We start from the raw sequence: 25,938 nt of genomic DNA on the forward strand, positions 1-25,938 counted from the left end.
ACCGAGGTTCCAGGTCCTATCCCGGCTCTGGGTCACTGTCCTTGTGGAGTTTGCACATTGTCCCTGTATTTGCGTGGGTTTCGCCCCCACAACCCAAAGATGTACAGAGTAGGTGGATTAGCCACGCTAAATTGCCCCTTAATTGTAAAAAATGAATTGTGTACTCTAAATCTTGTGTTAAACTCTGCGGGCTGGATCTGGATTCTCCGACCCCGTGCCGGGTCGGAGAATTGCCGGGGGGCTGCGCGAATCGTGCCATGCTGCCCCGACGCCGGGACACGATTCTCCACAGAGTGGAGGATTGGGGACGGTGCGGTCGGGGGCCGCTCTATTGGCCGCCCCCCCCCCCCCGGTGCGGTCGCGTTCCCCCCCCCCCCCCCCCCCCCCCCCCCCCCCCCCCCCCCCGCGCGAGTCTTCGGCCCGGGTGGGCTGAGTGGCCGTAAATAAAAAATTTTAAAAACGAGTCTCGCCGGCGCCGTTCTGACATGTTCAGAGCCGGCGGGACCTTGCCGTTGAAGGGTCCGGTGGCAGCCTGGGGAGGGGGGTCCGACCCCGGGGAGGGCCTCCGATGTGGCCTTGCCCGCGAACGGGACCCACAGATCGGCAGGCCAGCCTCTCTGTCTCCTGGCCTCCTTTCTTCCGCGCCGGCACCTGTATTCCTGCGCCATGCTGGGTCTGGGCCGGCGCGGACAAGGGAGACACCGCGCATGCGCGGAATTCGCGCCGGTGGGACTGCGCATGCATGGGTTCGCGCTGGACCCACTGCGCATGCGCGCATCCCCCGGCGCCCATTCCACGGCCAGATCAGCAGCTGGAGCGGCGTGAACTGCTCCAGTGCCCTGCTGGCCCCCTTCGGGGCTGGAATTGCTGATCCTGGGGCCGTGTTGACGCCATCGAGAAACGACGGCGTTTCCGACGGCGTCAACACTTAGCCTCAGGATCAGAGAATCCCGCCCAGCATTCCCACCCACACCCTATAAACTTTCATCCCCTTGGTATCAAGTATCCATTAACCTCTGCCTTAAAAATATTCAAAGACTCTACTTCCACTGCTTTTTGAGGAAGAGAGTTCCAAAGACCCGCAACCATTTGAGAGCAAAAAAGTCGCCTCACTCCCTTTGAAATGGGCAACCCTTTATTTTTAAATAGTGACCCTGTGTTCTAGATTCTCTCACAAGAGGAAACATCTTCTTCACATCCACCTAGTCAAAACCCGTCATCTTGCATGTTTCAATCAAATTACCAGTTAGTACAAGCCAAGCCTGCCTAACCTTTCTTCATGGGGTGGCGCGGTGATTAGCACTGCTGCCTCACAGCACGAGGGACCCGGGTTCAATTCTGGCCTTGGGTGACTGTGGAGTTTGCACATCCTCCCCGTGTGTGCGTGGGTTTCCTCCGGGTGCTCCGGTTTCCTCCCACAGTCCAAAGATGTGCAGGTTAGGTGGATTGGCCATGTTAAATTGTCCCTTGGTGTCCCAACGATGTGCAGATTAGGCGGGGTTGCGGGAATAGGGTGGGGTGAACTTTCAGGAGGTCGGTGCAGACTCGATGGCTGAATGGCCTCCTCCTGTAGTGCAGATATTCTATGAATCTCTGAAAAGACGACCCTCCCAATCCAGGTATTAGCCTAATTAACCTCTGAATTACTTTTACAACCTTAAATAAGGAGACCAATACTGTACATGGAGGTTCCATTCCTGTAAGCTCTCACAAAGTCTAAAGTCTCGAACTAGTAGATACGAGCTTACTACATGAGTACAGTGTGGGGGACAGGTGAGCGTTTAACATATATCGTGGAATAGTGAAATTTGGGGACCGTGATTAAGTGTACAACTATGATATCTGGTGGTGGAGGTTGCTCGTTGGGTGGATCCTGCTAGAACTTTTTTGGACCTTTTCACCCAGATTTGGTGGGGGGGGGGGGATTTTATGTGATTAATCTCTCAAAAAATGTTGCGGCAACTAAAGGATGTTGAAACCCAGAAGAAGAATACAGGGAGAAAAGGTGTGAGAAGTCGTTCACCTGAGAGCTCAAGTTCGGTGTGGTATTTTGTGGGAGGAAAGATGGCGGGAGTTAGCTCGCCGGGTGGGGCCGTGCCCTTACGGTGGACACGCTGGCTGAAGTGATGGAGGTGGAATTTGAGTGTCAGTTCGGCATCAGAGGAGATAGTGGTCTCAGCTGATTGAAACCCAAGCAGACATGGGGAGAACGTGCAAACTCCACACGGACAGTGACCCAAGCCCGGAATCAAACATGGGACCCTGGAGCTGTGAAGCAACAGAGTTAACCACTGTGCTACCGTGCCGCCTTGCAGAGGATCCTACTCTGGAACTCTTGGTGAGGACGAAGGAATTGCACACATGGCTTGACTTTCTGTCCACAGGGAAGACGGTTCTGCAATTAAGGTGGGTGAAGGAGATAGTGTATGAGTATGGGGAGAAGGCCAGTGGTTTTTTGGCGAGCCAGCTCCACCGGCAGGCGGCTGCGAGAGAGATTGTTCGGATCCGGGAAGGGACAGGAGAGTTGGTTGTGGCACCGGAGCAGGTGAACAAGGCATTTGAGGAGTTTTAAAAACTTTGTATAGGTCGGAGCCTATACAAGGGGACAAGTTGGAAAAGAGCGATTTTTGGGGGGATTGGAACGTCCTACGATAGGAGAGGAAGAGAGGGCAGGACTTGAAGAGCCAGTGGAGATGGAGGAGGTTCAGGCAGCGATTGGGAAGATGTAAACAGCAAGGGCTGGTTTGGTTCCCGGTGGAGTTTGATGAAAAGGGCAAATCAAACTGGTAGCAATGCGATGGAGAGGATCTTCTGGAATGTACAAGGGATGGTTTTCTCGACCAATATGTCGGGAACCAACTAGAGAGCAGGCTATCCTACTCTGTGCAATGAAAAGGATTAATTAGCAATGTTGTGGTGTGAGATCCTTTAGGGAAGGGTGACCATAATATGGTAGAATTCTTCATTGAGATGGAGACTGACACAGTTAGGTCTGAGACTAGGGTCCTGAACTTAAATAAAGCTAAGTTTGATGGTATGAGATGTGCATTGGCTAGGATAAGCTGGCGAAGGATACTTAAGGGGTTGATGGTGGATATGTAATGACAGATATTTAAAGAACACATGGATGAACTTCAACAATTGTACATCCCTGACTGATGCAAGAGTAAGATGAGGAAGGTGGCTCAGCAACAGAATTCAATGATAGTGTTCAAGCCAAAGAGGAGGCATATAAATTGGCCAGAAAAAATAGCAAGCCTGAGTTGTGGGAGAAATGTAAAATTCAGCAGAGGAGGACAACGGGTTTAATTCGAAAGGGGATAATAGAATTTGACTGCAAAAGCTTCCACATATATGTGAAGAGAAAAAGACTGGTGAAGACAAATGTAGGTCCCTTTACAGTTAGAATTGGGTGAATTCATAATGGGCAAAGAGACGACCGATCAGTTGAACAAATACTTTGGATCTGGCTTCACTAAGGAGGACACAAATAACCGTCCGGAAATACTAGGGAGCAGAGGTTCGAGCATGAAGGAGGAACTAAAGGAAATCCTTATTAGTCAGGAAATTGTAGCTTGTGTTTCCTTCAGGTGCTCCGGTTTCCTCCCACAAGTCTCAAAAGACGTGCTGCAAGATAATTTGGACATTCTGAATTCTCCCTCGGTGTACCCGAACAGGCAACCGGAGTGTGGCGCCGAGGGGATTTTCACAGTAACTTCATTGCAGTGTTAATGTAACAATAATGTGACAATAATGACGATTATTATTGGGGAAATTGATGGCATTAAAACCTGATACGTCCCCAGGGTCTGATATCCTGCATCCCAGAGTACTTAAGGAAATGGCCCTAGAAATAGTGGACGCATTGTTGATCGTTTTCCAGCATTCTATAGACTCTGGAAAAGTTCCAGTGCATTGGAGGGTAGCTGATGTAACCCCACTTTATTAAAAAGGAGGGAGAGAGAAAATAGGAAATTATAGACTACTTAACCTGACATCGGTGGTGGGGAAAATGGTGGAGTCATTTATTAAGGATGAAATAATTGAGCATTTGGAAAGTGGGGACAGGATCAGTCCAAGCCACCATGGATTCATGTAAAGGGAAATCATCCTTGACAAATCTTCAGGACCTTTTTGAGGATGTAACCAGTAGAGTGGACAAGGGTGAACCAGTGGATGCTGTGTATCTGGACAAAAGGATTTTCTCAAGGTCCACATAAGAGATTAGTGAGCAAAATTAAAGCTCATGGTATTCGGGGTAATGTATTGACGTGGATGGAGAACTGGTTGGCAGACAGAAAGCAGAGAGTAGGAATAAACTGATCCTTTTCAGAGTGGCAGGCAGTGACTAATGGGGTACCACAAAGCTCAGTGCTGGGACCCCAGCTGTTCACAATATACATTAATGATTTGGACAAAGGAATTACATGCAATATCTCCAAATTTGCAGAAGGCACTAAGCTGTGTGGCAGTGTGCTGTGAAGAGAATGCAAAGTGGCTGCAGGGTGACTTGGACAGGCTGGCTGAGTAGGCAAATACCTGGCAAATGCAAAATAATGTGGGTAAATGTGAGCGTATCCATTTTGGTGGGAAAAGCAGGAAGGCAGTTTATTATCTGAATGGTGGCTGTTTAGGAAAAGAGGAAGTGCAACGATGACCTCTGTCATGGTGGACCAGTCTGAAGGTTGGCAGGCAGGTACTGCAGACTGAGGCAAGCTAATGGCATTCTCGCCTTCATAGCGAGAGGATTTGAGTATAGGAGTAGGAATGTCTTGCTGCAGTTATACAGGGCCTTGGTGAGGCCACACCCTGAGTACTGTGTGAAGTTTGGTACATACATAGATACATAGAAAATAGGAGCAGGAGCAGGCCTTTTGGCCCTTCGAGCCTGCTCCGCCATTCATCACGATCATGGCTGATCATCCAACTCAATAGCCTAATCCTGCTTTCTCCTCATAGCCTTTGATCCCATTCTCCCCAAGTGCTATATCAAGCCACCTCTTGAATATATTCAAAGTTTTAGCATCAACTACTTCCTGTGGTAATGAATTCCACAGGCTCACCACTCTTTGGGTGAAGAACTCTCTCCTGATCTCTGTCGGAAATGGTTTACCCTGAATCCTCAGGCTGTGACCCCTGGTTCTGGACAGGCCTATCATTGGTAACATCTTCCCTGCATCTGTCTAGTCCTGTTAGAATTTTATAAGTCTCTATGAGACCCCCCCCCCCCTTCATTCTTCTGAACTCCAGGGAGAACAATCCCAACCGAGTCAATCTCTCCTCATATGACAGTCCCGCCATCCCTGGAATCAGCCTGGAATCAGTCTGGTAAACCTTTGTTGCACTCCTTCAACAGCAAGAACACCCTTCCTCAGAGAAGGAGACCAAAACTTCACACAATACTCCAAGTGTGGCCTCACCAAGGCCCTGTAGAATTGCAGCAACACATCCCTGCTTCTGTACTCGAAACCTCTCGCAATGAAGGCCAACATACCATTATCCTTCTTTACCGCCTGCTGCACCTGCATGCTTACCTTCAGCGAATGGTGCACAAGGACACCCAGGTCCCGCTGCACTCCCCTCTCCCAATTTACAACCATTCAGATTGTAATCTGCCTTCCTGTTTTTGCTTCCAAAATGAATAACCTCACGGTTGCCCAAATTGTACTGCCAACCTGCCCAAATTGTACACCCAACCTGCCCAGATCTTGCTGTAGGATCCCTGCATCCTCGTCACAATTCACCCTCCCACCTAATTTGGTATCATCTGCAAACTTTGAGATGTTACATTTTGTTCCCTCATCCAAATCATTAATATATATTGTGAATAGCTGGGGTACCAGCACCGATCCCTGTAGTACCCCACTGGTTACTGCCTGCCAATTTGAAAAGGACCCATTAATCCCTACTCTTTGTTTCCTCTCTGCCAACCTGTTTTCTATCCACCTCAATGCATTTCCCCCAATCCCATGCGCTTTAATTTTGCACAATAATCTCTTATGCGGGACTTTGTCAAACACCTTCTGAAAGTCCAAATATTGCACATCGACTGGCTCCCCCTTGTCGACTGTACTGGTTACCTCTTCAAAGAATTCCAACAGATTTGTCAAGCATGTTTTTCCCTTCATAAATCCATGCTGACTCTGACTGATCCTGCCACTGCTTTCTAAATGTTCCGCTATAAAGTCCTTGATAATGGATTCAAGCATTTTCCCCACTACCGATATTAGGCTTACTGGTCTATAATTCCCTGCATTCTCTCTACCTCCCTTTTTGAATATCGGAGTGACATGAGCTACCCTCCAATCTGCAGGGACAGTTCCAGAGTCTATAGAATACCGGAAGATGACCACCAATGCATCCACTATTTCCAGAGCCACCTCCTTAAGCACTCTGGGATGCAGATTCTCAGGTCCTGGGGATTTATCCGTCTTCAATCCCATCATTTTTCCCAGCACCATCTCTCTACTAATGTTGATCTCCCTCAGTTCTTCCATCACACTAAACCTTTCATTCTCCAACATTCTGGGATCTGATTTGTGTCTTCATTTGTGAAGACAGAACCAAAGTATGTATTTAATTGCTCATCCATTTCTTTGTCCCTTATTATGCATTCCCCTGTTTCTGTCTGCACTGGGCCTACATTTTTCTTTACCAATCTCTCTTCACATATCTGTAGAAACTCTTAGTGTCAGTCTTTATGTTACCTGCAATCTTCTTTTCGTATTGAACTTTCCCCTTCTTAATCAATCCCTTTGTCCTTCTTTGCTGAATTCTAAACTGCTCCCAATGCTCAGACCTATTATTTTTCTGGGCCAATCTGTATGCTTCTTCCTTGGATTGGATACTATTTCTAATTTCCTTTGTAAGCCATGGATTGGCCCTCTTACCCATTTTGCTTTTGTGCCAGACAGGAATGAACAGTTGCTGTACTTCCTCCATGCATTCCTTGAATGTTTGCCATTGTCTATCCACTGTCATCCCTTTAAGTAACTCTCCCCAATCTATCAAGGCCAACTCACGCCTCATATCCTCATAGTTCCTTTTATTAAGATTCAGCACCCTAGTCTCCGAATCAACTACTTCACTCTCCATCTTGATAAAAAATTCCAACATGTCATGGTCGCTCATCCCCAGGGGGTCTCGTACAGCCAGATTGGCAGTAATTCCTTTCTCATTACACAATACCCAGTACCCAGTCTAAGATGGCCTGCTCTCTAGTTGGGTCCTCCACATATTGGTCAAGAAAACCATCCCGTATACACTCCAGGAATTCCTCCTCTACGGCATTGTGGCTAATTTGATTTGCCCAATCTATGTGAAGATTAAAATCACCTATGATCACCGATATTCCCTTATTAAATGCTAATTTATAGCTAATTTATATTACAATACTAATTTCTTGTTCAATGCCATTCCCAACCTCACCAGTGCAGTTTGGGGGTCTATATATGACTTTTGTCCCTTGATGTTTCTCAACTCTACCCATACGGATTCCACATTGTAAAACTAATATCCTTTCTCACTATTGTGTTAATTTCCTCTTTAACCAGCAGTGCCACGCCCCACCTTTTCTTTTATGCCTGTCCTTCCTAAAGAACCCTGGGACATTCAGTCCCCATCCCTGTTTAACGCGCAGCCATGCCTCCGTAATCCCAATTATATCATACCCATTTATATCTATCTGCACGATTAGTTCATCTCCTAGTCTCCCTAGTTTGAAGAAGAACATTTTTGCTATTGAAGGTGTCCAGCAAAAGTTCACCAGACTAATTTTCGGGATGGCAGGACCGACATATGAAGAAAGACTGGATCGACTGGGATTGTACTCACTGGAGTTTAGAAGAATGAGAGGGGCTCTCATAGAAATATATAAAACTCTAATGGGGCTGGACAGGCTAGATGTGGGAAGAATGTTCCCGATGTTGGGGACATCCAGAACTACGGGTCACAGCTTAAGAATAAAGGGTAAGCCATTCAGGACTGAGATGAGGAAAAACATCTTCTCTCGAGAGTTGTAAATTTGTGGAATTCTCCACTGCCGAAGGCTGTTGTGCCAGTTCGATGGATATATTCAAGAGGGAGCTGGACTAGCCCTTGCAGCTAAAGGGATCAAGGGGTACGGAGAGAAAACGGGAGTGGGATACTGAATTTGCATGATCATCCATGATCATATTGAATGATGGTGCAAGCTCAAAAGGCCGAATGTCGTCCTCTCGCACCTATTTTCTATGTTTGACTGTGTAGAGTGGAGCTATTTGTTTGCGGTGTTGGAGAGTTTGAGATTGGGCCTAAGTTTGTGGCGATGGTTAAATTGTTATATAGGGAACCAAAGATGAGTGTGCACAAGACCGAAGTGAATTCAGGATATTTTCAGTTACATAGGGGAACGTGTCAAAGGTGCCCCATGCCTTCCCTCCTGTTTGCGCTGCCGATAGAGTCCTTGGCCAATGCCCTGAGGTGCTCATATAAGTGGAAGGGGATAATGAAGTAGGCGTGGAGCATAGGGTGTCTTTGTATGCTGATGATTTGTTATTGTAAATCTTCATCCCAGGTTCTACGGTTGGGTATAAAATGGGGCTGTTCAGGATATTCCAGACGTTTTCAAGTTATAAGTTGAATCTGCAAAAGAGTGAGTGTTTTCTGGTGTCTTCTCCATGGGCAGGAGCCGGTCTTGGAGGGTTGCCGTTTTGGGTGGCGACTACCCAAAGGTTGGGTGCAGGCAGTAAAGATTAATATTTTGCCACGGTTTTTAATTCTTATTTCAGTGCCGATCGGTCTTTTTTCCAGAAACGTTTTTATGGGGGTTGAACAGTTGATATTTGTCGTTAGTTTGGGCAGATAAGGGAGCAAGCATTAGGAAGGCAGTGCTTCAGCGAGGGCGGCAGTCTGGTCCTTCCAAACCTGTTATTATTGTGCGGCGAATGTCGAGAAGGTGCAGGATTGGGCTAAGGAGCCGGTGGCTTTGTGGGTGAAGATGGAGACAGACTCTTGTAAGGAGTTGGGGTTACGGGTGCTGACAATGGCGCTGCTCCCATTCGTCCCAGAGAAGTATTCGGGGAGTCAGTGGTGATGGCCACATTGAAGATATGGAGGCAATTTCAACAGCACTTTAGGTTAGGGACAGGGTTGATGCCGATCGGAATCATATGTTTGAGCCGGCGAGGCTGGATGCTGGATTTCAGGGTTGGGAGGAGCTGGGAGTGATGGAGATGAAGTAGTGATTTGTGAGTTTGGAGGAGTTGATGGAGATGGTTTGGATTCCGCGGGGAGAAGCGTTTAGGTATATGCAGGTGCGGGACTTCACAAAGAAGTTTTTCCAACTTTTCTGGTGGCACAGCCTTCCTCGTTGTTGGAATCGGTGTTGACATTGATGGGGCTGGAGGGGCTTTTGTTGTTTTTGATTTGCTTTGTTGGGTTGTATGTGATTTATGGGAGCATATTGGAGGAGGATAGGATGTCGTTGGAGGGGTCAAGGCCAAGTGGGAGGGGGAGCTGGGGACAGCGCTGGAGATGGGGTTGTGGTGTGAGGTGCTGCAGGGGGGTGAATTCCTCACCCTCGTGCTCGAGGCTGGGGCTGATTCAGTTAAAGGTGGTGCATAGGGCGCACCATACAAAGTTGAGGATGAGCTGGTTGTTTGAGGTGGTGGAGGACACTTGTCAGCAGTGTGGGAGGGCTCCAGCTAATCCTGTACATATGTTCTGGTCCTGCCCGAAGTTGGAGAGATTTTGGAGGTCATTTTCTAGCACCATGTTAGCGATCTTGCAAGTGGATTTGAAGCCCAGTCCCCTGGGGGCCATATTAGGGGTGTCTGACTTGCCAGAGCTGCAGACCAGAGCGGTGACAGATGTTTTAGCCATTGCCTTCCTGCTCGCAGGCAGGTCCTGTTGGGGTGGAGGTCAACTTCTTTGCCCTGTGCCTCGGTATGGCTAGGGGATTTGATGGAGTTCCTGTATTTGGAGAAGGTCAAGTTTATTGTGAGGGGTTCCACAAGAGATGGGGTTTGTTTATACTACATTTTTAAAGAGTTGGTTATCGTCAGCTGCTGGGGGGTGGGGGACTTTTGTTGGGTGTTATGGGGGAGGGGGACTTTTGTTTTGTTTTGCTTTGTTGGGTTGTATACATAAATGTTAAAAATGGAATAAAAATATTTTTGAAAAAGTGTACAACTACATTCGTGCGAAAACAATTTGCGATAAAGGGGGTTGTGAACAATAGGAGTTGACTACTCCAGATATGGTCTCACCAATGACCTATATAATTGAAGCATAACCTCCCTGTTTTTGTATTCTATTCCCCTCACAAACCACAACATTCTATTAGCTTTCCTAATTACTTGCTGTATCTGCATACTAACCTTTTGCAATTCGTGCACAATAACACCTAGATTCCTCTGCATCTGAGCTCTCCAATCTCTCACCATTTAGATAATATGCTTTATTTGTCCTGCCAAAATGGACAATTTCACATTTTCCCACATTTTACTCCATTTGACAGGTCGTTGCCCACTTAATTAACCGATCTATGTCCATTGGTATCCTCCTTAAGCCCTCTTCACAATTGATGTTCCTACCTATCTCTCTGTCATCAGCAAATTTAACAACCATACCTTTGGTTCCTTCATCCAAGTCATTTATAAAACATTGAGGCCCCAGCATTCCTTACACATTGCCAACCAGAAAAACACCTTTTTATGCCTACCCTTCCTGTTAGAAACAAAAAATAGCATTACCATCATATGCATGGGAACACCACTGCTTGGAAGTTCCTCTCCAGTCACTCACCATGCTGACCTGGAAATGTATCGCGGTTCTTTCATTGTCACTGGGTCATAAACCTGGAACTCCCTCCTAATAGCGCAGTGGACGTACCTACACCACATGGACTGCAGCAGTTCAAAAAGGTACCTCACCACAACCTTCTGAAGTGCAATTAGGAATGGGAACAAATGCTGGCCTAACCGGCAAAGCCCACATCCTGTAAAAAATTAATTTAAAAAAAGGCCATTTGGCCCATTTGATGAGGTTTTCTGAGATTTTAAGTTTTATTTATTTCAGTTCTATATCATGCGAAGCATGACTATGTATCAGCCTGTATTATGTTTGAGTAGACCAAGGGCTAACAAAGTGTTTATAATGTGTCTTACAGCTCTTCCACCTCCTCTCCCTCCTCAGTTCTTTTCCACATTCGTGAAGGTCACAAACATTTTGAACTGTGATATTTTAATGCTAGTACTCAGAACAGTCCTCCAGCGGGCTGTGGATTCCACAGGACGATTATGGAGTGAAGCAATGGTACAGAAGGTATGAATTTGCACAATATCGATCGCCTTGTTCAATTAGTCAGGAAAAATTAAAATGGTTACACTGCAACTTGGCTGACAGGGAAAAAAATGATATAATGCAGTTTACAACTTGGAGCACTTTGAGAGTCAAATTAAATAATACTTGCTGTCCTTATGTATTCCATTTAGGTGAGTATCGTTTCCATTTGTGTTCATAGAATCCCTACGGTGCAGAAGGGGGCCATTCGGCCCATCGAGTCTGCACTGACCCTTCGAATGACCACCCTACCTAGGCCCAATCCCCCACCCTATTCATGCAACCCCACCCTAAGGGGCAATTTAGCATGGCCAAACCACCCAACCTGCACATCTTTGGACTGACAGGGAAACGGGAGCACCTGGAGAAAACCCACGGGGAGAATGTGCAAACTCCACACTGATAGTCACCTGAGGTCAGGATCGAACCTGGGTCTGTGGTGCAGTGAGTCGGCAGTGCTAACCACTGTGTCGCCACGGTTCCTTCTGCATTTTAAAAATAAATTCCAATTAAGGGACAATTCAGCATGGCCAATCCACCTACCCTTTTGGGTTGTGGGGGTGAGACCCACGCAGACTCGGAGAATGTGCAGCCTTCTGCTTTTCAATTTAACCCTACAACTTCTAACTCTTATGAAAATTAATTTTAAAGCCTACTTAATATAAGTGTTCAGCAACTCAATTTTCATTGTATCATGCAACTATTCGGGTGGTAAAAAGCAGACTGGAAGACCTTTATCTTAGAATCTGGCAATTCCCATGTTGCTAATTTTCTCCCACCACCTGGACCCCCAAATACCTAAACCTGTCCCCGGTTACCCTGAACGTCAACACCCCCAGGTTGGCACTCCCGACCCGCCGCATTCACCGGGAACATCTCGCTCTTCCCGATGTTTAACTTGTATCCCGAAAAGGCCCTAAACCTCTCCAGTGTGTCCATATTCTCCCTATACACTCCAGTGGATCCGACACAAACAGCAACAGGTCATTCCTACTCCCCCTCACAATCCCCTGCCACTCTACTGACCCCCTAACGGCCATCGCCAAGGGCTCTGTCGCCAGCGCAAACACTTGACAGTGGACACCCCTGCCTTTTTCCCCTATGCAACCGAAAGCTCTACGATCTCACCTCATTTGTCTATACACTCGCCACCGAGGCCAAGTATAACAGTCGCACCCATGCCACGAACTTCGGCCCAAACCCAAACCTTCCCAAGATCTTGAACAGGTATCTCTACTCCACCCAATCGAAAGCCTTCTCCACCCCTCCATCCTCCCCGCCACTAACTTGGCCAACACTTTCACATCCGTGAAATGGGCCTTTTTGACTCACACTCCAGCATGTCCGTCCCCTTCTTTGGGATGAGCCTAATCAATGCCTGTGTCAATGTCTCCACCAGCTCCCCCTTTTCCAGCGTCTTGCTAAACATCCCCAGCAAACGCAGGACCAACTCTGTTGCAAACTCCTTATAGAACTCTGCCAGGTAGCCGCCCAGCCACGGGTCCTTCCCTGACTTCTTCCCCCTCATGCTATCCATTACCTGCCTCAGCCCTAATGGCTCTTCAAAGCTCTTCATCCAGCCTTAGGAACTCCAGCCCTTCCAAAAACCACCCCATATGTCCCTTCTCACCGCCCGGCTCGGCCCTGTACAGCTTCTCATAAATACTCCCTAAATGCCTTGTTGATCCTTCCCAGCTCTGACACTACCTCTCCCTTCCTGACCACACCCTCAAAGTTTTCCTCGACGCGGCCTGCCTCTGTAGCTGGTGAACCATCATGTGGCTCACCTTCTCTCCATATTCAGATTACACCCCCCTCGCTCTTCTCAACTGCCCCACTGCCTTCCCCATCGTCAACCTGTCAAACTGCTCCTGTAACCTTTTTCTCTCCGCCAACTCCTCCTTGGTGGAAGCTCTCGAATATTTCCTGTCCATCTCTACTATCTTGTCCAACAACCGTCCTTCGCTCCCTCCCCTCGCTCCTTCTCCTGTCCCTATGCGCCTTGAACGAGAAAACGTTCCCCCGAACCACCGCCTTCAATGCCTCCCAAAACGTGGCGGCAAACACCTCCCCATTCTGATACAAATCCATATAACCTCTGATCACTGACAGACTGCACCTTCTCACAGAACCCCTTATCCATCAAAAGCCCCGAATGCAGCCACCATCTCGGCCTCTGCTCCTGCCTTGAACTAAGCCTGACCTCCAGCTAGTGCGGCGCAAGATCTGAGATCACAAATTTTGAATACTCTGCCTCCACCAACACCGCTCGACTCACCACAGAAAAATCAATTCTGGAGTATGCCTTGTACACGTGCGAGAAGGAGGAGTACTCCCTCACCCCGGGTTCCTAAACCTCCACTTGTCCACCATTCCCATGGGTTCCATAAACACTGTCAGCTCCTTTGCCATTCTCAACCTTCCCATTGACTTAGGGCTTGACCTTTCCACCCTCAGTTCCAACACACAGTTGAAATCACCCCCATTATCAATTAGTGCATGTCCAGGTCTGGGATCACTCCCAGCAACCCCATTGACAAACCCCACATCATCCCAATTCGGCGCATATTCATTCACTAGCACCACTGGCATCCCCTCCAGCACCCCATTTACTATAACTATCTTTACCCCGTGATCTGGACTTCTTTGGCCCCTACAAACCCATCCTTTTGCTCATCAAGCTAGCCACCCTCCCCGACTTGCCGAATGACTTCAAACTCCGAGTGAAATACCTGTCCCACTATCCTTTCTCAACCTGACCTGATCCTTAACCCAGAGGTGTGTCTCCTGCAGAAAGACCACCCCTGCCTTCAGACTCCTCAGATGTGCGAAGACCCGAGACCTCTTAACTGACCCGTTCAGTCCCTGAACGTTTCCACATTATGAATCTTGCCGGAGGCTTATGCCCCCACTCCCCTCTACTGTCTGCCATCATCCCCTTCCAACTTTACCTCTTTCAATTTCACCCTGAACCAGGCCCATCCAAGATGGCCCCATCTCTGCCCATGGCCACGCTCAGTCTCCAACTCTGCCAGGTTGCAACCCCCCCCCCCCTCGGCCATCTCCCCCACCTCACGTTCGTTCATCAGCATTACCTGCCAGCGTGGCAGCTCCTACTCGAAGGTCCCTTCTACTTTTTGCTCCACCTCTCTTCCCACCTTTCCTTCCTTGGTCTGTGCAAACGGCTCCCTGTGGACTCCATCCTCCACCCCCACATAAACAAAGACAGGGGGAGGAGGGGGGGCAGTTGCCCCCTTACAAACCCCTGAAAAAAGGCAGAAACACACAACCTAAAAAGCCACCACCCTCCGGTCCCCCACAATAGCCGCATCATCCAACCTCTGCTGATCTAGCTCATCCATCTCCCGGCAGCATTCAGTTCTCGCCCAATTTATGGTCTCTTATGAAATCATTGGCCTCTTCTTTCGAAATAGTCGAAAGTTATCCACCGCTTCGGCGGGTATAGTACCCCAAACGGAAACTGCCTTCAATATAACACTGCCTTGGCCTTGTTAAATCCGGAATGCCTCTTCACCAGCTCTGCGCCAATATCTTGGTAAATTCGGGCCCGGTTCCCCTCTGATTCATGATTCCGCTTCTCCTTGGCCCACCACAGGATCTTTTCCTTCTCTGCAGACCTATGGAGCCTCAAAATCACCACCCGCAGAGGCTTCCCCGTTTTTGGCTTTTGCCTTAGGGACCTGTGCACCCTGTCCACCTCTGAGGTCTTGTCCAGCAGCCCCTCCACCACCAGCCCCACCATCATCTTCGAAATATATTTTGTGGTGCTTGTATCTTCCATACCCTCCGGCAGGCCGAGGATACGTAGATTCTGCCTCCTGGACCTGTTCTCCTGCTCCTCTATCTTTGCCCTTAGCAACTTGTAAAGGTTCCCCAGGATCCCCACCTCCGCCTCCAACGACACCACCCGATCACGATGATTGGACATCACCTTCTCCACCTCCCAAATCTGTGACCCCTGTGCCTCGAGGCAGTTCTCCACTCGCTCCATCGATCCTTTCAGGGCTGTTACTGCTCCCTCAGTGGCCTTCAACCAGTCCAGTCCTCGTGCACCTCCTTTCTTTGCTGACGAACTCTTCTCTGATAAATGCCATTAACTGCTCCTTGTGGGGCTTTCCCACTTGTGATGACCCTTCCTCCTCTGCCATCTTCACAATTGTTTCTGCACCACAGGTCTCCTCCAGTTCCTTGGCCAGGACTGTAACTGTTTTTTTTCCTGGTCAGGTAACCAGTAGACATGCCACACATGGGGTGGGTGGGTTGGGGGGGGGGGGGGGGGGGGGACACATCTCCCCGCCCTCTAATATACTTTCCTGTCGAAACTACCCCACTTTCGGGTAAAAAGAGCCCAAATCTTTGAGCCGGAGCTGCCCTGTGTGCAGCCACTCACTCCATAGTCGCCTCCGGAAGTCAGTACGTTGCATTTGTACCTTCTATCCTGGCATTTCAAAAAGTCCAGTTCCAGCAGACTCCAATAACAGAACTCGCTTTTCAAAAATAATTTGAGGGAAATAAACCAGTAATATGTCAAAAGGTACATTAAGCAGATCTTTTTAATCAGGTAGTATGGTTTTAATGGTTTCCTTGTCAGTGTCGTAATTACACTTTATGTTAATAACTACACACAGTTCTGCTTCTCCATTCCATAGACTCTTCATCTTATCTGCATGGCTTTACAAGAAGAACAGAGACAGCTAGAGGGAGGAGTTGCAGAGGAAGATGTGACCTTTGATGTTTATCTTAAGGCAACAAGTAAGTATTGGACTTGCTTTTGAATTTGGAACAATTCTGCAGTTCTTACTTACTGTTGCAGTAATAGTCCAGACTATGGCCAAAAATCAATGTCCAGTTTTGGGCATATTTAGTGGGGTGGTTGTCGGCGGATTTCATTAAATCTCGCAAGGCGTGTCGAGCTCCACAAATCTCGCGAATGACCTCTCGAGATTCAGCGGCCTCGTCCTGACACCAAGTGCCCTATATCTTTCAAAATTATAGTCAATAGATAGCGTAATGGTGATTATTGGCTCTGTTGGTGAGGAGCTGATGGGGGAAATTAGCTTGTAAAAGTTTTCAAACCGGCTTCAATTTGCACTGCAGATCATGTGGTGTCACGGTAACTGCTGATCGCACTCTCCCACCATTTATCTGAATTCTGTCCCAGAGGTGTAAGCAAAATACTGTGGATCCAGGAGATCTGAAATAAAAGCAAAAAATACTTGAAATATTCAGTAAGTCTGGTAGCATCTATGGAGAGAAAAACAGAGTTCACATTTCAGATTGCTGACCTTTCATCAGAATACTCTAACTAGTCTTAGTTTGTATCTGCTGGCACAGTGCATGTAATTTTCTCTTAGAGAACCTGTTGTGGATCTTGCCAAAGATACATTTGCCTCATTCAAAGTCACAGTTCTTACCAGTGAGGGGAGAGAATTAAAATTTCATGTTCACTTACTCTGTAATCCACACTTTATTCATTTAAATTGAGCAAAGCCCTCTGATTCTTTATGCTAATGCCACTTCTGCTTTTGTTTTCCAAAGATGTGTGTGCCTTTATTCTTGATGCTGTGCAGACCTGAATCTTTGTGGCAGAAATAAGATATGACAAAAGCAGGGACAATCATTACAAGCAAAGACCATCCTATCACCAGTAACACTGCAGACTTGAGCCTTGCTATTTTGCGAACTGATCCTGGGTTAAGAAAATTAATGGGTTTTGGGTTAGACGGGCAGCATGGTCGGCGCAGGCTTGGAGGGCCGAAGGGCCTGTTTTCTGTGTTGTACTTTTCTTTGTACTTTGAGTAACTATTTTGATGCTTTTGCACACCATTCCAAGAAAACCCAATGATAGTGCAAGAAGACTGGGGCCAGTTTACTTGTATTTTTCCAGTTATGCGTTTTCTTTCTTTCTTAAACGTTTGTGGTTATTTTGAAGGGGTCGGAAGCTCTGCAGTGAATGCCGAAAGTATCTTGTCACTTCTAGAGAAACTAAAACATGTACATCAGTTGGATGCCCAGAAGGACATGATTAACTGGACTCTGCAGGTATGCATAGAAAATGGAAACATAAAATAATATATGGATTTTAGCCGTTGTGTGTTTTTCAAAAGGTTTAAAACTAAGATTATTCATCTATAGTTAGACAAGGGTATTAATGGTTATGCAATCATGGTGAGTTGGACGAAGTTAAGATTTAGATCAGTCATGATCGAATTGAAAGGTGAAACAAGCTTGAGAGGCTGAATGGCCTCTTCCTGGTCCGATGTTCCTTTTTTGGAGGAAGTGTATGTACAATGATCCAGGAGTTACGATATCAGTGTCAGGCTCTTGAATGAGAGACTGTGGACTCAATATTTGTGCCTTTCCATAGTCGGGCAGAAAATCTAGACTATAATGACCCTTTCATCCAGGCTTCTCCATAAAAATTAGTTTAATCATCTCAGTCTAACCAATTGTGGGAGAAATGATCTATATGAGGTATCCCTTTCATAATTTAACTGCATTTCCGAATTAAAAGTTTCATTAGGAGACTTCCGGTTGCGGCGATGACCAGCTAAGCCGCACGTTTCGGCGGCTCCAGCTTAAACGGACCTTCGGGCTCTTTTAAGAGCCCCAACGGGAAATTCTTTTTTGACGAAACCCAGTGTGGGGTGAGGCAACAGGGAGGTGTCGTGTTCCCCCCCCCCAAGTGGGAAAGAAAAATATCGGCGGCGGCGGCCAGATCTCGGAGAATCCTCGAGGGCAGCGGCAGAAGAAAGAAAGGAGCAAGATGGCGTCGGAGGGAGCCCAGGCGACATGGGGACGAGACCAGGAAGAATTTTTAAGACGGTGTGTGGAGCTGCTAAAAAAGGAGGTGCTGGCCCCGATGCTACAGGCAATCGAGGGGCTTAAAGAGACACAAAAGGCCCAGGAGATGGAGCTTTGTGTGGTGGAGCAGAAGGTAATGGACAACGAGGACGAGATCCTGGGCCTAGCGGTCAAAATGCAGACGCACGAGGCGCTTCATAAGAAGTGCATCGAAAGGATTGAAGCCCTGGAAAATAGATCAAGGAGAAAGAACCTCCGGATCCTGGGTCTCCCCGAGGGAGTGGAAGGAGCTGACGGCGAGGCTTACGCGAGCACGATGCTACGCTCGCTAATGGGAGCTGGGGCCCCTTGGAAGTGGAAGGGGCCCACCAGGTCCCTGCGAGGAGACCAAAGGCTGGAGAACCACCTAGGGCGATGATCGTGCGATTTCACCGCTTCAATGACAGAGAGGTGGTTCTGAGATGGGCCAAGAAGGTACGAAGTAGCAGATGGGAGAATGCGGTGATACGAGCATCTCAGGATTGGAGGTGGCGAGAAGGAGTGCGAGTTTCAATCGAGCCAAGGAGGTGCTGCATAAGAAGAAAGTGAAATTCGGGATGTTGCAGCCGGCGCGATTGTGGGTCACGCACCAGGATAGACATTACTATTTTGAAACGTCGGAAGAAGCATGGACCTTCATTCAGAAAGAGAAACTGGACCAGAACTGAGGGACTGATGTTGGAGGGGAAACGACAATGCTGATGTATAGAGGTGTAAATTGGGGAGGGGGGGGGGCACTGAGAAATGTGGGCGCCGGTGGTGGTGGAAGAAGAGACACAGGCGGGGGATGGGGAATGGGAACGGGGCGGTAGGGTGAGCTGTGCCATGGGGGGTGGGATGGTTCTAGAAAGCGCGGGGTTTCTTTTTCTTTTCCCGCGCCAGAGAGATGATGGCGGGAAGATAGGCGCAAGGAGGATGGGAGTTCCTCGCCCGGGGGGGGGGGGGGGGGGGGGGGGGGGTCAAGGAGAGAGCGGGAGAAGCCGGGGTCAGTTGAAGTCAGCTGACTTTCGGAAGCAATATAGGGGGAGTAACCATGCTAGATGGGGATCTAGCCGGGGGGGGGGGGGGGGGGGACACGACACCAACTGGGTTGCTGCTGCGGAGTTCAAAAGGGAGCTAGTAAGAGAAAATGCGCCGCCTGGGGGATGGGTGGGTGCGCGGAACCGGGATGTGGGACTGGCCCAGAGAGGGTGATGGCTAGTCGACAGTGGAGGGGGGCGGGCAGCCCCCTAGTCCGGCTGATCACGTGGAACGTGAGAGGCCTAAATGGGCCGATTAAGAGGGCCCGCGTGTTCGCACACTTAAAGGGACTGAAGGCAGACGTGGCCATGCTTCAAGAGACGTATCTGAAGGTGGCAGACCAGGTTAGGTTAAGGAAAGGATGGGTGGGACAGGTGTTCCACTCAGAGCTGGACGCAAAGAATAGAGGGGTGGCCATATTAGTGGGGAAACGGGTGTCGTTCGAGGCTAGGAACATTGTAGCGGACAGCGGGGGCAGATATGTGATGGTGAGTGGCAGACTGCAGGGAATGGAGGTCGTGCTGGTCAACGTATATGCCCCGAACTGGGATGATGCGGGATTTATGAAGCGGATGCTGGGACGCATCCCGGACCTGGAGGTAGGAAACCTGGTAATGGGGGGGGGACTTCAACACCGTGCTAGACCCAGGGTTAGATAGATCTAGATCCAGGACCGGAAGAAGGCCGGCAGCGGCCAAGGTGCTTGGGGGGTTTATGGACCAAATGGGGGGAGTGGATCCATAGAGATTTGCTAGGCCGCTGGCCAAAGAGTTCTCCTTTTTCTCCCATGTCCATAAGGTATACTCCCGGATAGATTTCTTCGTTTTGGGAAGGTCACTGAGGGTGGAAGGAACGGAGTACTCGGCCATAGCTGCTTCAGACCATGCCCCACATTGGGTGGATCTGGAACTAGGAGAGGAGAGGGAGCAGCGTCCACTCTGGCGACTGGATGTGGGATTATTGGCGGATGAGGTAGTCTGCGGAAGGGTGCGGGGATGTATCAAAAGGTACCTGGAAGCCAACGATGATGGGGAGGTCCGAGTGGGGGTAGTATGGGAAGCGCTGAAGGCGGTGGTCAGGGGAGAGTTGATCTCCATCAGGGCTCACAATGGGAAAACAGAGGCCAAAGAAAGGGAGAGATTAGTGGGGGAGATTTTGAGTGTGGATAAAAGATATGCGGAGGCCCCGGACGAAGGACTATACAGGGAGAGGCGACGACTCCAGACGGAGTTCGCCCTGCTGACCAGAGGGAGGGCAGAGGCACAGTGGAGGAAGGCACAGGGGGTGAGATATGAATATGGGGAAAAGGCGAGTGGCCTGTTGGCCCACCAGCTTCGAAAGAGGACAGCGGCGAGGGAAATACGGGGAGTTAGGGATGAAACGGGAACCACGGTGTGGAGAGCAGGGAAGGTGAATGAGGTGTTTAAGACCTTTTATGAGAGGTTATATAGGTCCCAACCCCCGGAGGGAAAAGAGAGGATGCAGCAGTTTCTGGACCAACTAAGGTTCCCGAGTGTGGAGGAGCAGGAGGTGGCAGGCCTGGGGGCGCCAATTGGGGTGGACGAGGTGACCAAAGGGCTGGGGAACATGCAGGCAGGGAAGGCCCCGGGACCTGACGGGTTCTCGGTGGAATTTTATCGGAAATATGTGGACTTGTTGGCCCCACTGCTGGCGAGAACCTTTAACGAGGCCAGAGAAGGGGGGACCCTACCCCCGACAATGTCGGAGGTGACGGTATCACTAATCCTGAAGCGAGATAAAGACCATCTGCAATGCGGGTCTTATAGGCCTATCTCACTCCTAAATGTGGACGCCAAGTTGCTGGCAAAAGTGCTGACAATGAGGATAGAGGATTGTGTCCCGGGGGTGGTGCACGAAGATCAGACCGGGTTCGTAAAGGGGAGACAATTGAATGTCAACGTGCGACGGCTATTGGGGGTGATAATGATGCCCCCAGCAGAGGGGGAGTCAGAGATAGTGGCGGCAATGGATGCAGAGAAGGCATTTGATAGGGTAGAGTGGGAGTATCTATGGGAGGTGCTGAGGAGGTTCGGGGAGGGGTTTGTCAGCTGGGTTAAACTCCTCTATGGGGCCCCACTGGCAAGTGTAGTCACAAATCGGCAAAGGTCGGAGTATTTTCGACTACATAGGGGAACAAGACAGGGAGGCCCGCTGTCGCCATTACTGTTCGCGCTGGCAATTGAACCACTGGCCATAGCGCTGAGACACTCCAGGAAATGGAGAGGGGTGGTTAGAGGGGGAGAGGAACACCGAGTGTCACTCTACGTGGATGACCTACTGCTATATGTGGTGGATCCAGTGGGGGGGATGATAGAGGTTATGCAGATATTGAGGGAGTTTGGAGATTTCTCAGGATATAGGCTTGACATGGGGAAGAGTGAGCTTTTCGTAATACACCCTGGGGACCAGAGTAGAGGGATAGATGGCCTGCCGCTAAGGAGAGTGGAAAGAAACTTCCGATACCTGGGGATTCAGATAGCCAGGAGCTGGGGAACCTTACGCAGACTCAATCTGACTCGGCTAGTGGAGCAAATGGAAGATGATTTCAAAAGGTGGAATATGCAGCCGCTGTCACTGGCGGGTAGAGTGCAGGCGGTTAAGATGATGGTCCTCCCGAGGTTCCTATTTGTGTTTCAATGTCTCCCTATATTGATCACTAAGGCCTTTTTAAAAAAAAATAGATAGGAGCATCACGAGCTTCGTGTGGGCAGGGAAGGCCCCGAGGGTAAGGATGGGGGTGCAACACCTCATTCCTGCAACGTAGCAGGGACAGAGGGGGACTGGCGTTGCCGAATTTGGGCGACTACTACTGGGCCGCCAACGTGGCGATGATCCGTAAGTGGATGATAGAGGGAGAGGGGGCGGCGTGGAAAAGGCTGGAGATGGCGTCCTGTAAAGGAACGAGCTTAAAAGCGCTGGTGACGGCACCACTACCGCTCTCCCCGAAAAAGTTTACCACGAACCCAGTGGTGGCGGCAACATTAAGTATCTGGGGGCAATGGAGGCGACAGAGGGGTGTGTTGGGAGCCTCGATGTGGTCCCCGATCAGGAACAACCATAGGTTTGCCCCAGGGAGGTTGGACGGAGGTTTCCAGAGCTGGCACCGGGCAGGAATTAGGAGAGTGGGAGACTTATTTATAGATGGGACGTTTGCGAGCTTTGGAGCGCTAGAGGAAAAGTATGAGACCCGGGGAATATCTTCAGGTATATGCAGGTGAGGGCGTTTACAAGACAACAGGTGAGGGAATTTCCGCTGCTCCCGACATAAGGGATCCAGGATAGAGTGCTTTCGGGGGTGTGGGTCAGGGAGGGCAAAGTGTCCGAAATATACCGGGAGATGAGAGAAGAGCTGAAAGGAAAATGGGAAGAAGAGCTCGGGGAGGAGATTGGGGAGGATTTGTGGGCTGATGCCCTAAGTAGGGTAAATTCCTCTTCCTCCTGTGCCAGGCTTAGCCTGGTCCAATTTAAGGTGCTACATAGAGCACACATAACGGGAGCGAGGTTGAGCAGGTTCTTCGGAGTGGAGGACAAGTGCGGGGGGAAGTCCGGCGAACCACAAACATATGTTTTGGTCGTGTCCAGCACTGGAGGGGTATTGGAGGGGAGTGGCGGGAGTGATGTCGAAGGTGGTGAAGGTCCAGGTCAAGCCAAGCTGGGGGTTAGCTATATTTGGGGTAGCGGATAAGCCGGGAGTGCAGGAGGCGAAAGAGGCCGATATTGTGGCCCTTGCGTCCCTAGTAGCCTGGCGTAGGATTTTACTCACGTGGAAGGAAGCGAAACCCCCTGGCATGGGGGCCTGGATAAACGATATGGCAGGGTTCATAAAACTGGAGCGGATGAAGTTTGCGCTGAGGATCGGCTCGGGTTCACCAGGCGGTGGCAACCGCTCCTCGACTATCTAGCGGAACGTTAGGGGGAAAATAGATAGCCAGCAGCAGCAGCCCAGAGGGGGGGGCGTGGGTAAATTGTTTGTGTTCTAGATGGGGTGAGGGGGCGGGGGGGGGAGCACTACTTCGTGTTATTTTGTTAGTTCGCTCTTTTATTTAAACAATGTTATCTATCAGTTATCATGGTACCATTTTTGTTGATTTGTAAGGGGGAAAAATTGTGTTTGAAAACTTTAATAAAATATATATTTTTTAAAAGTTTCATTAGGATTGGTACAGACACGGTATTGCCGCTGGCAGGGGAATTGAGAGCAAGGAGCTATAATTTTATAATTAGAGTTGCACCATTCAGGAGTGAAGTCAGGATACTTCCACACAATGCATTGTGGGAATCTAGAAAACTCACTCTTAAAAGGTATAGCTGTTGGACGTCAGTTGGAGTTTACAGGACTCCGACCAATAGATTTTTGTTAGGTATGGCTCACAAGGGATTTGGAGTAATGGGGTTGAGATACAGATCAGCATTGCCCTAAGTTACTGATGGAACAGGCTTGAGGGATTGAATGGCCTCCTGCTGTTCGTTGACCAGAGTTGTTTGTTTGACTGTTGAATCCGTCTCCCCAAATATTTTGTTGTGAATATAGCTTTGAAGAGAGAAGGCGAAAAAGGATGTTTATCTTTTCCCGATATGACCTTGCAGATCTGGTATCATCCTTGTAATTCTTTTGACCCTCTCCAGTAACCCTATCCTGATCAGACTGTATGAAGTACTTAAATGTGTTCTGACCACTATTTGGCATAGCTTCTCTACTTCCCAATCTTTTCCTCTAGAAATAAACCATCATGCTTGGTTTTGCTATTGCTATGGCCAGAGTTGCAACTTTTACTGATCTGTGTATTTGTATTCCCAGATCATCTTGATCCTCCACCCCATTTAGAATCCTATTTTCCGAGTAATCTGTAATCTCCTTGTTTTTCTCACCAAGCTATAATACCTCACAGTCTTGAGCATTTAATTGGAAATTAATTTAGTTTATGCACCTTGGGCCAAACCTGCCAAGCAGCAACAATGATCGTCATTTTGCAGCTATGCGTGAGAATTCCCCAACTGGACACTGCGCATATCTAATGCATCCAGCTTTCACAAAAATGTACGGCATAATGTCATTCGGGGCACTCCCAACAGAGCAGATTAGAACATAGAACATACAGTGCAGAAGGAGGTCATTCGGCCCATCGAGTCTACACCGACCCACTTAAGCCCTTACTTCCACCCTATCCCCGTAACCCAATAACCCCATCTAAGCTTTTTGGTCACTAAGGGCAATTTATCATGGCCAATCCATCTAACCTGCATGTCTTTGGACTTTGGGAGGAACCCGGAGCACCCGGAGGAAACCCACGCAGACACTGGGAGAACGTGCAGACTCTGCACAGACAGTGACCCAGCGGGGAATCGAACCTGGGACCCTGGCTCTGTGAAGCCACAGTGCTAATCACTTGTGCTACCGTGCTGCCCTAAAGTTGAGGGAAGACAGGACATGCCCCTTTTTTATGCTATAAGTTGCTGTATGGTAACTTTTTAAAGGTCGGATTTGAATGGGTAATGAGCGAGGAGGGTTAGGGGATGGTTAAGTGGGTAAGGGTTGGGTTGATGAGGTGGGTAAAAGACGTGATGATGGGTAGTTGGGGGATGGTCCGGCTGGATGGATGATTGGGGTGATAGTGGTTGGGGCTAGTTTTTTTTAAAATATATTTTATTCGAAATTTTTGGCCAACCATAACAGTACATTGTGTATCTTTTACACAGTAATATAACAATATAAATAACAATGGCCAGTTTTTTAAACAAGAAATAAATAATATATAAACAGCATCAAAATTAAAAAACAAAACTAAATGGCAACTGCCTTGTCCCAAATAGATACTCTCCAATAATACAATTCAGCAGTCCAGTATACAATTACCTATAACAACAACCTATACATATTATACTTATACACTAACATCCCTGAGAGTCCTTCTGGTTCCTTCCCCCCCCCCCCCCGGGTTGCTGCTGCACCCACCCAAAACCCCTGTAATGCCGGACTTGACCAGAACATGTGGGTGTGATTAGCTGGGCTTCTCGAGCATCTCGCACACCTATCCTCTACTCCAAAAAATTTACTGAGCTGTGCTCCAGTCATATGCGCCCTGTGTAACACCTTAAATTGTATCAGGCTTAGCCTGGCACACGAGGACGATGAGTTTACCCTACTTAGGGCATCAGACCACAGCCCCCCCTCAATCTCCTCCCCCAGCTCTTCTTCCCATTTCCCTTTCAGCTCATCTACCACAATCTCCCCCTCGTCCCTCATTTCCCTATATATGTCTGATACCTTACCGTCCCCCACCCATGTCTTTGAGATCACTCTGTCCTGCACCTCCTGCGTCGGGAGCTGCGGGAATTCCCTCACCTGTTGCCTCGCAAAAGCCCTCAGTTGCATATACCGGAATGCATTCCCTTGGGGCAACCCATATTTTTCGGTCAGCGCTCCCAGACTTGCAAACGTCCCATCTACAAACCGATCTCTCAATTGTGTTACTCCTGCTCTTTGCCATGTTCCAAATCCCCCATCCATTCTCCCCGGAGCAAACCTATGGTTATTTCTTATCGGGGACCACACCGAGGCTCCCGTCTTTCCCCTATGCCGTCTCCACTGCCCCCAAATTTTCAGAGTAGCCACCACCACCGGGCTTGTGGTGTATTTCTTCGGTGAGAACGGCAACGGCGCCGTCACCATAGCTTGTAGGCTAGTCCCCCTGCAGGACGCCCTCTCCAATC

At 48.8% G+C, this 25,938-nt stretch overlaps 1 protein-coding gene across 1 annotated transcript in view; it reads left to right on the plus strand.

Annotated features, from left to right (window-relative positions):
- Nucleotides 1–25,938, plus strand: part of ubr1 (ubiquitin protein ligase E3 component n-recognin 1) — a 398,703-nt gene that overhangs the window by 230,404 nt on the left and 142,361 nt on the right. The window contains exons 25-27 of the mRNA XM_072487581.1: nt 11,150–11,304; nt 15,993–16,095; nt 17,276–17,385. Of these exons, the coding sequence (XP_072343682.1) occupies nt 11,150–11,304; nt 15,993–16,095; nt 17,276–17,385 (368 nt within the window). The remainder of the gene's footprint in view (nt 1–11,149; nt 11,305–15,992; nt 16,096–17,275; nt 17,386–25,938) is intronic.

This window comes from Scyliorhinus torazame, chromosome 2 (genome assembly GCF_047496885.1).
Source record: "Scyliorhinus torazame isolate Kashiwa2021f chromosome 2, sScyTor2.1, whole genome shotgun sequence".
Taxonomy (NCBI): domain Eukaryota; kingdom Metazoa; phylum Chordata; class Chondrichthyes; order Carcharhiniformes; family Scyliorhinidae; genus Scyliorhinus; species Scyliorhinus torazame.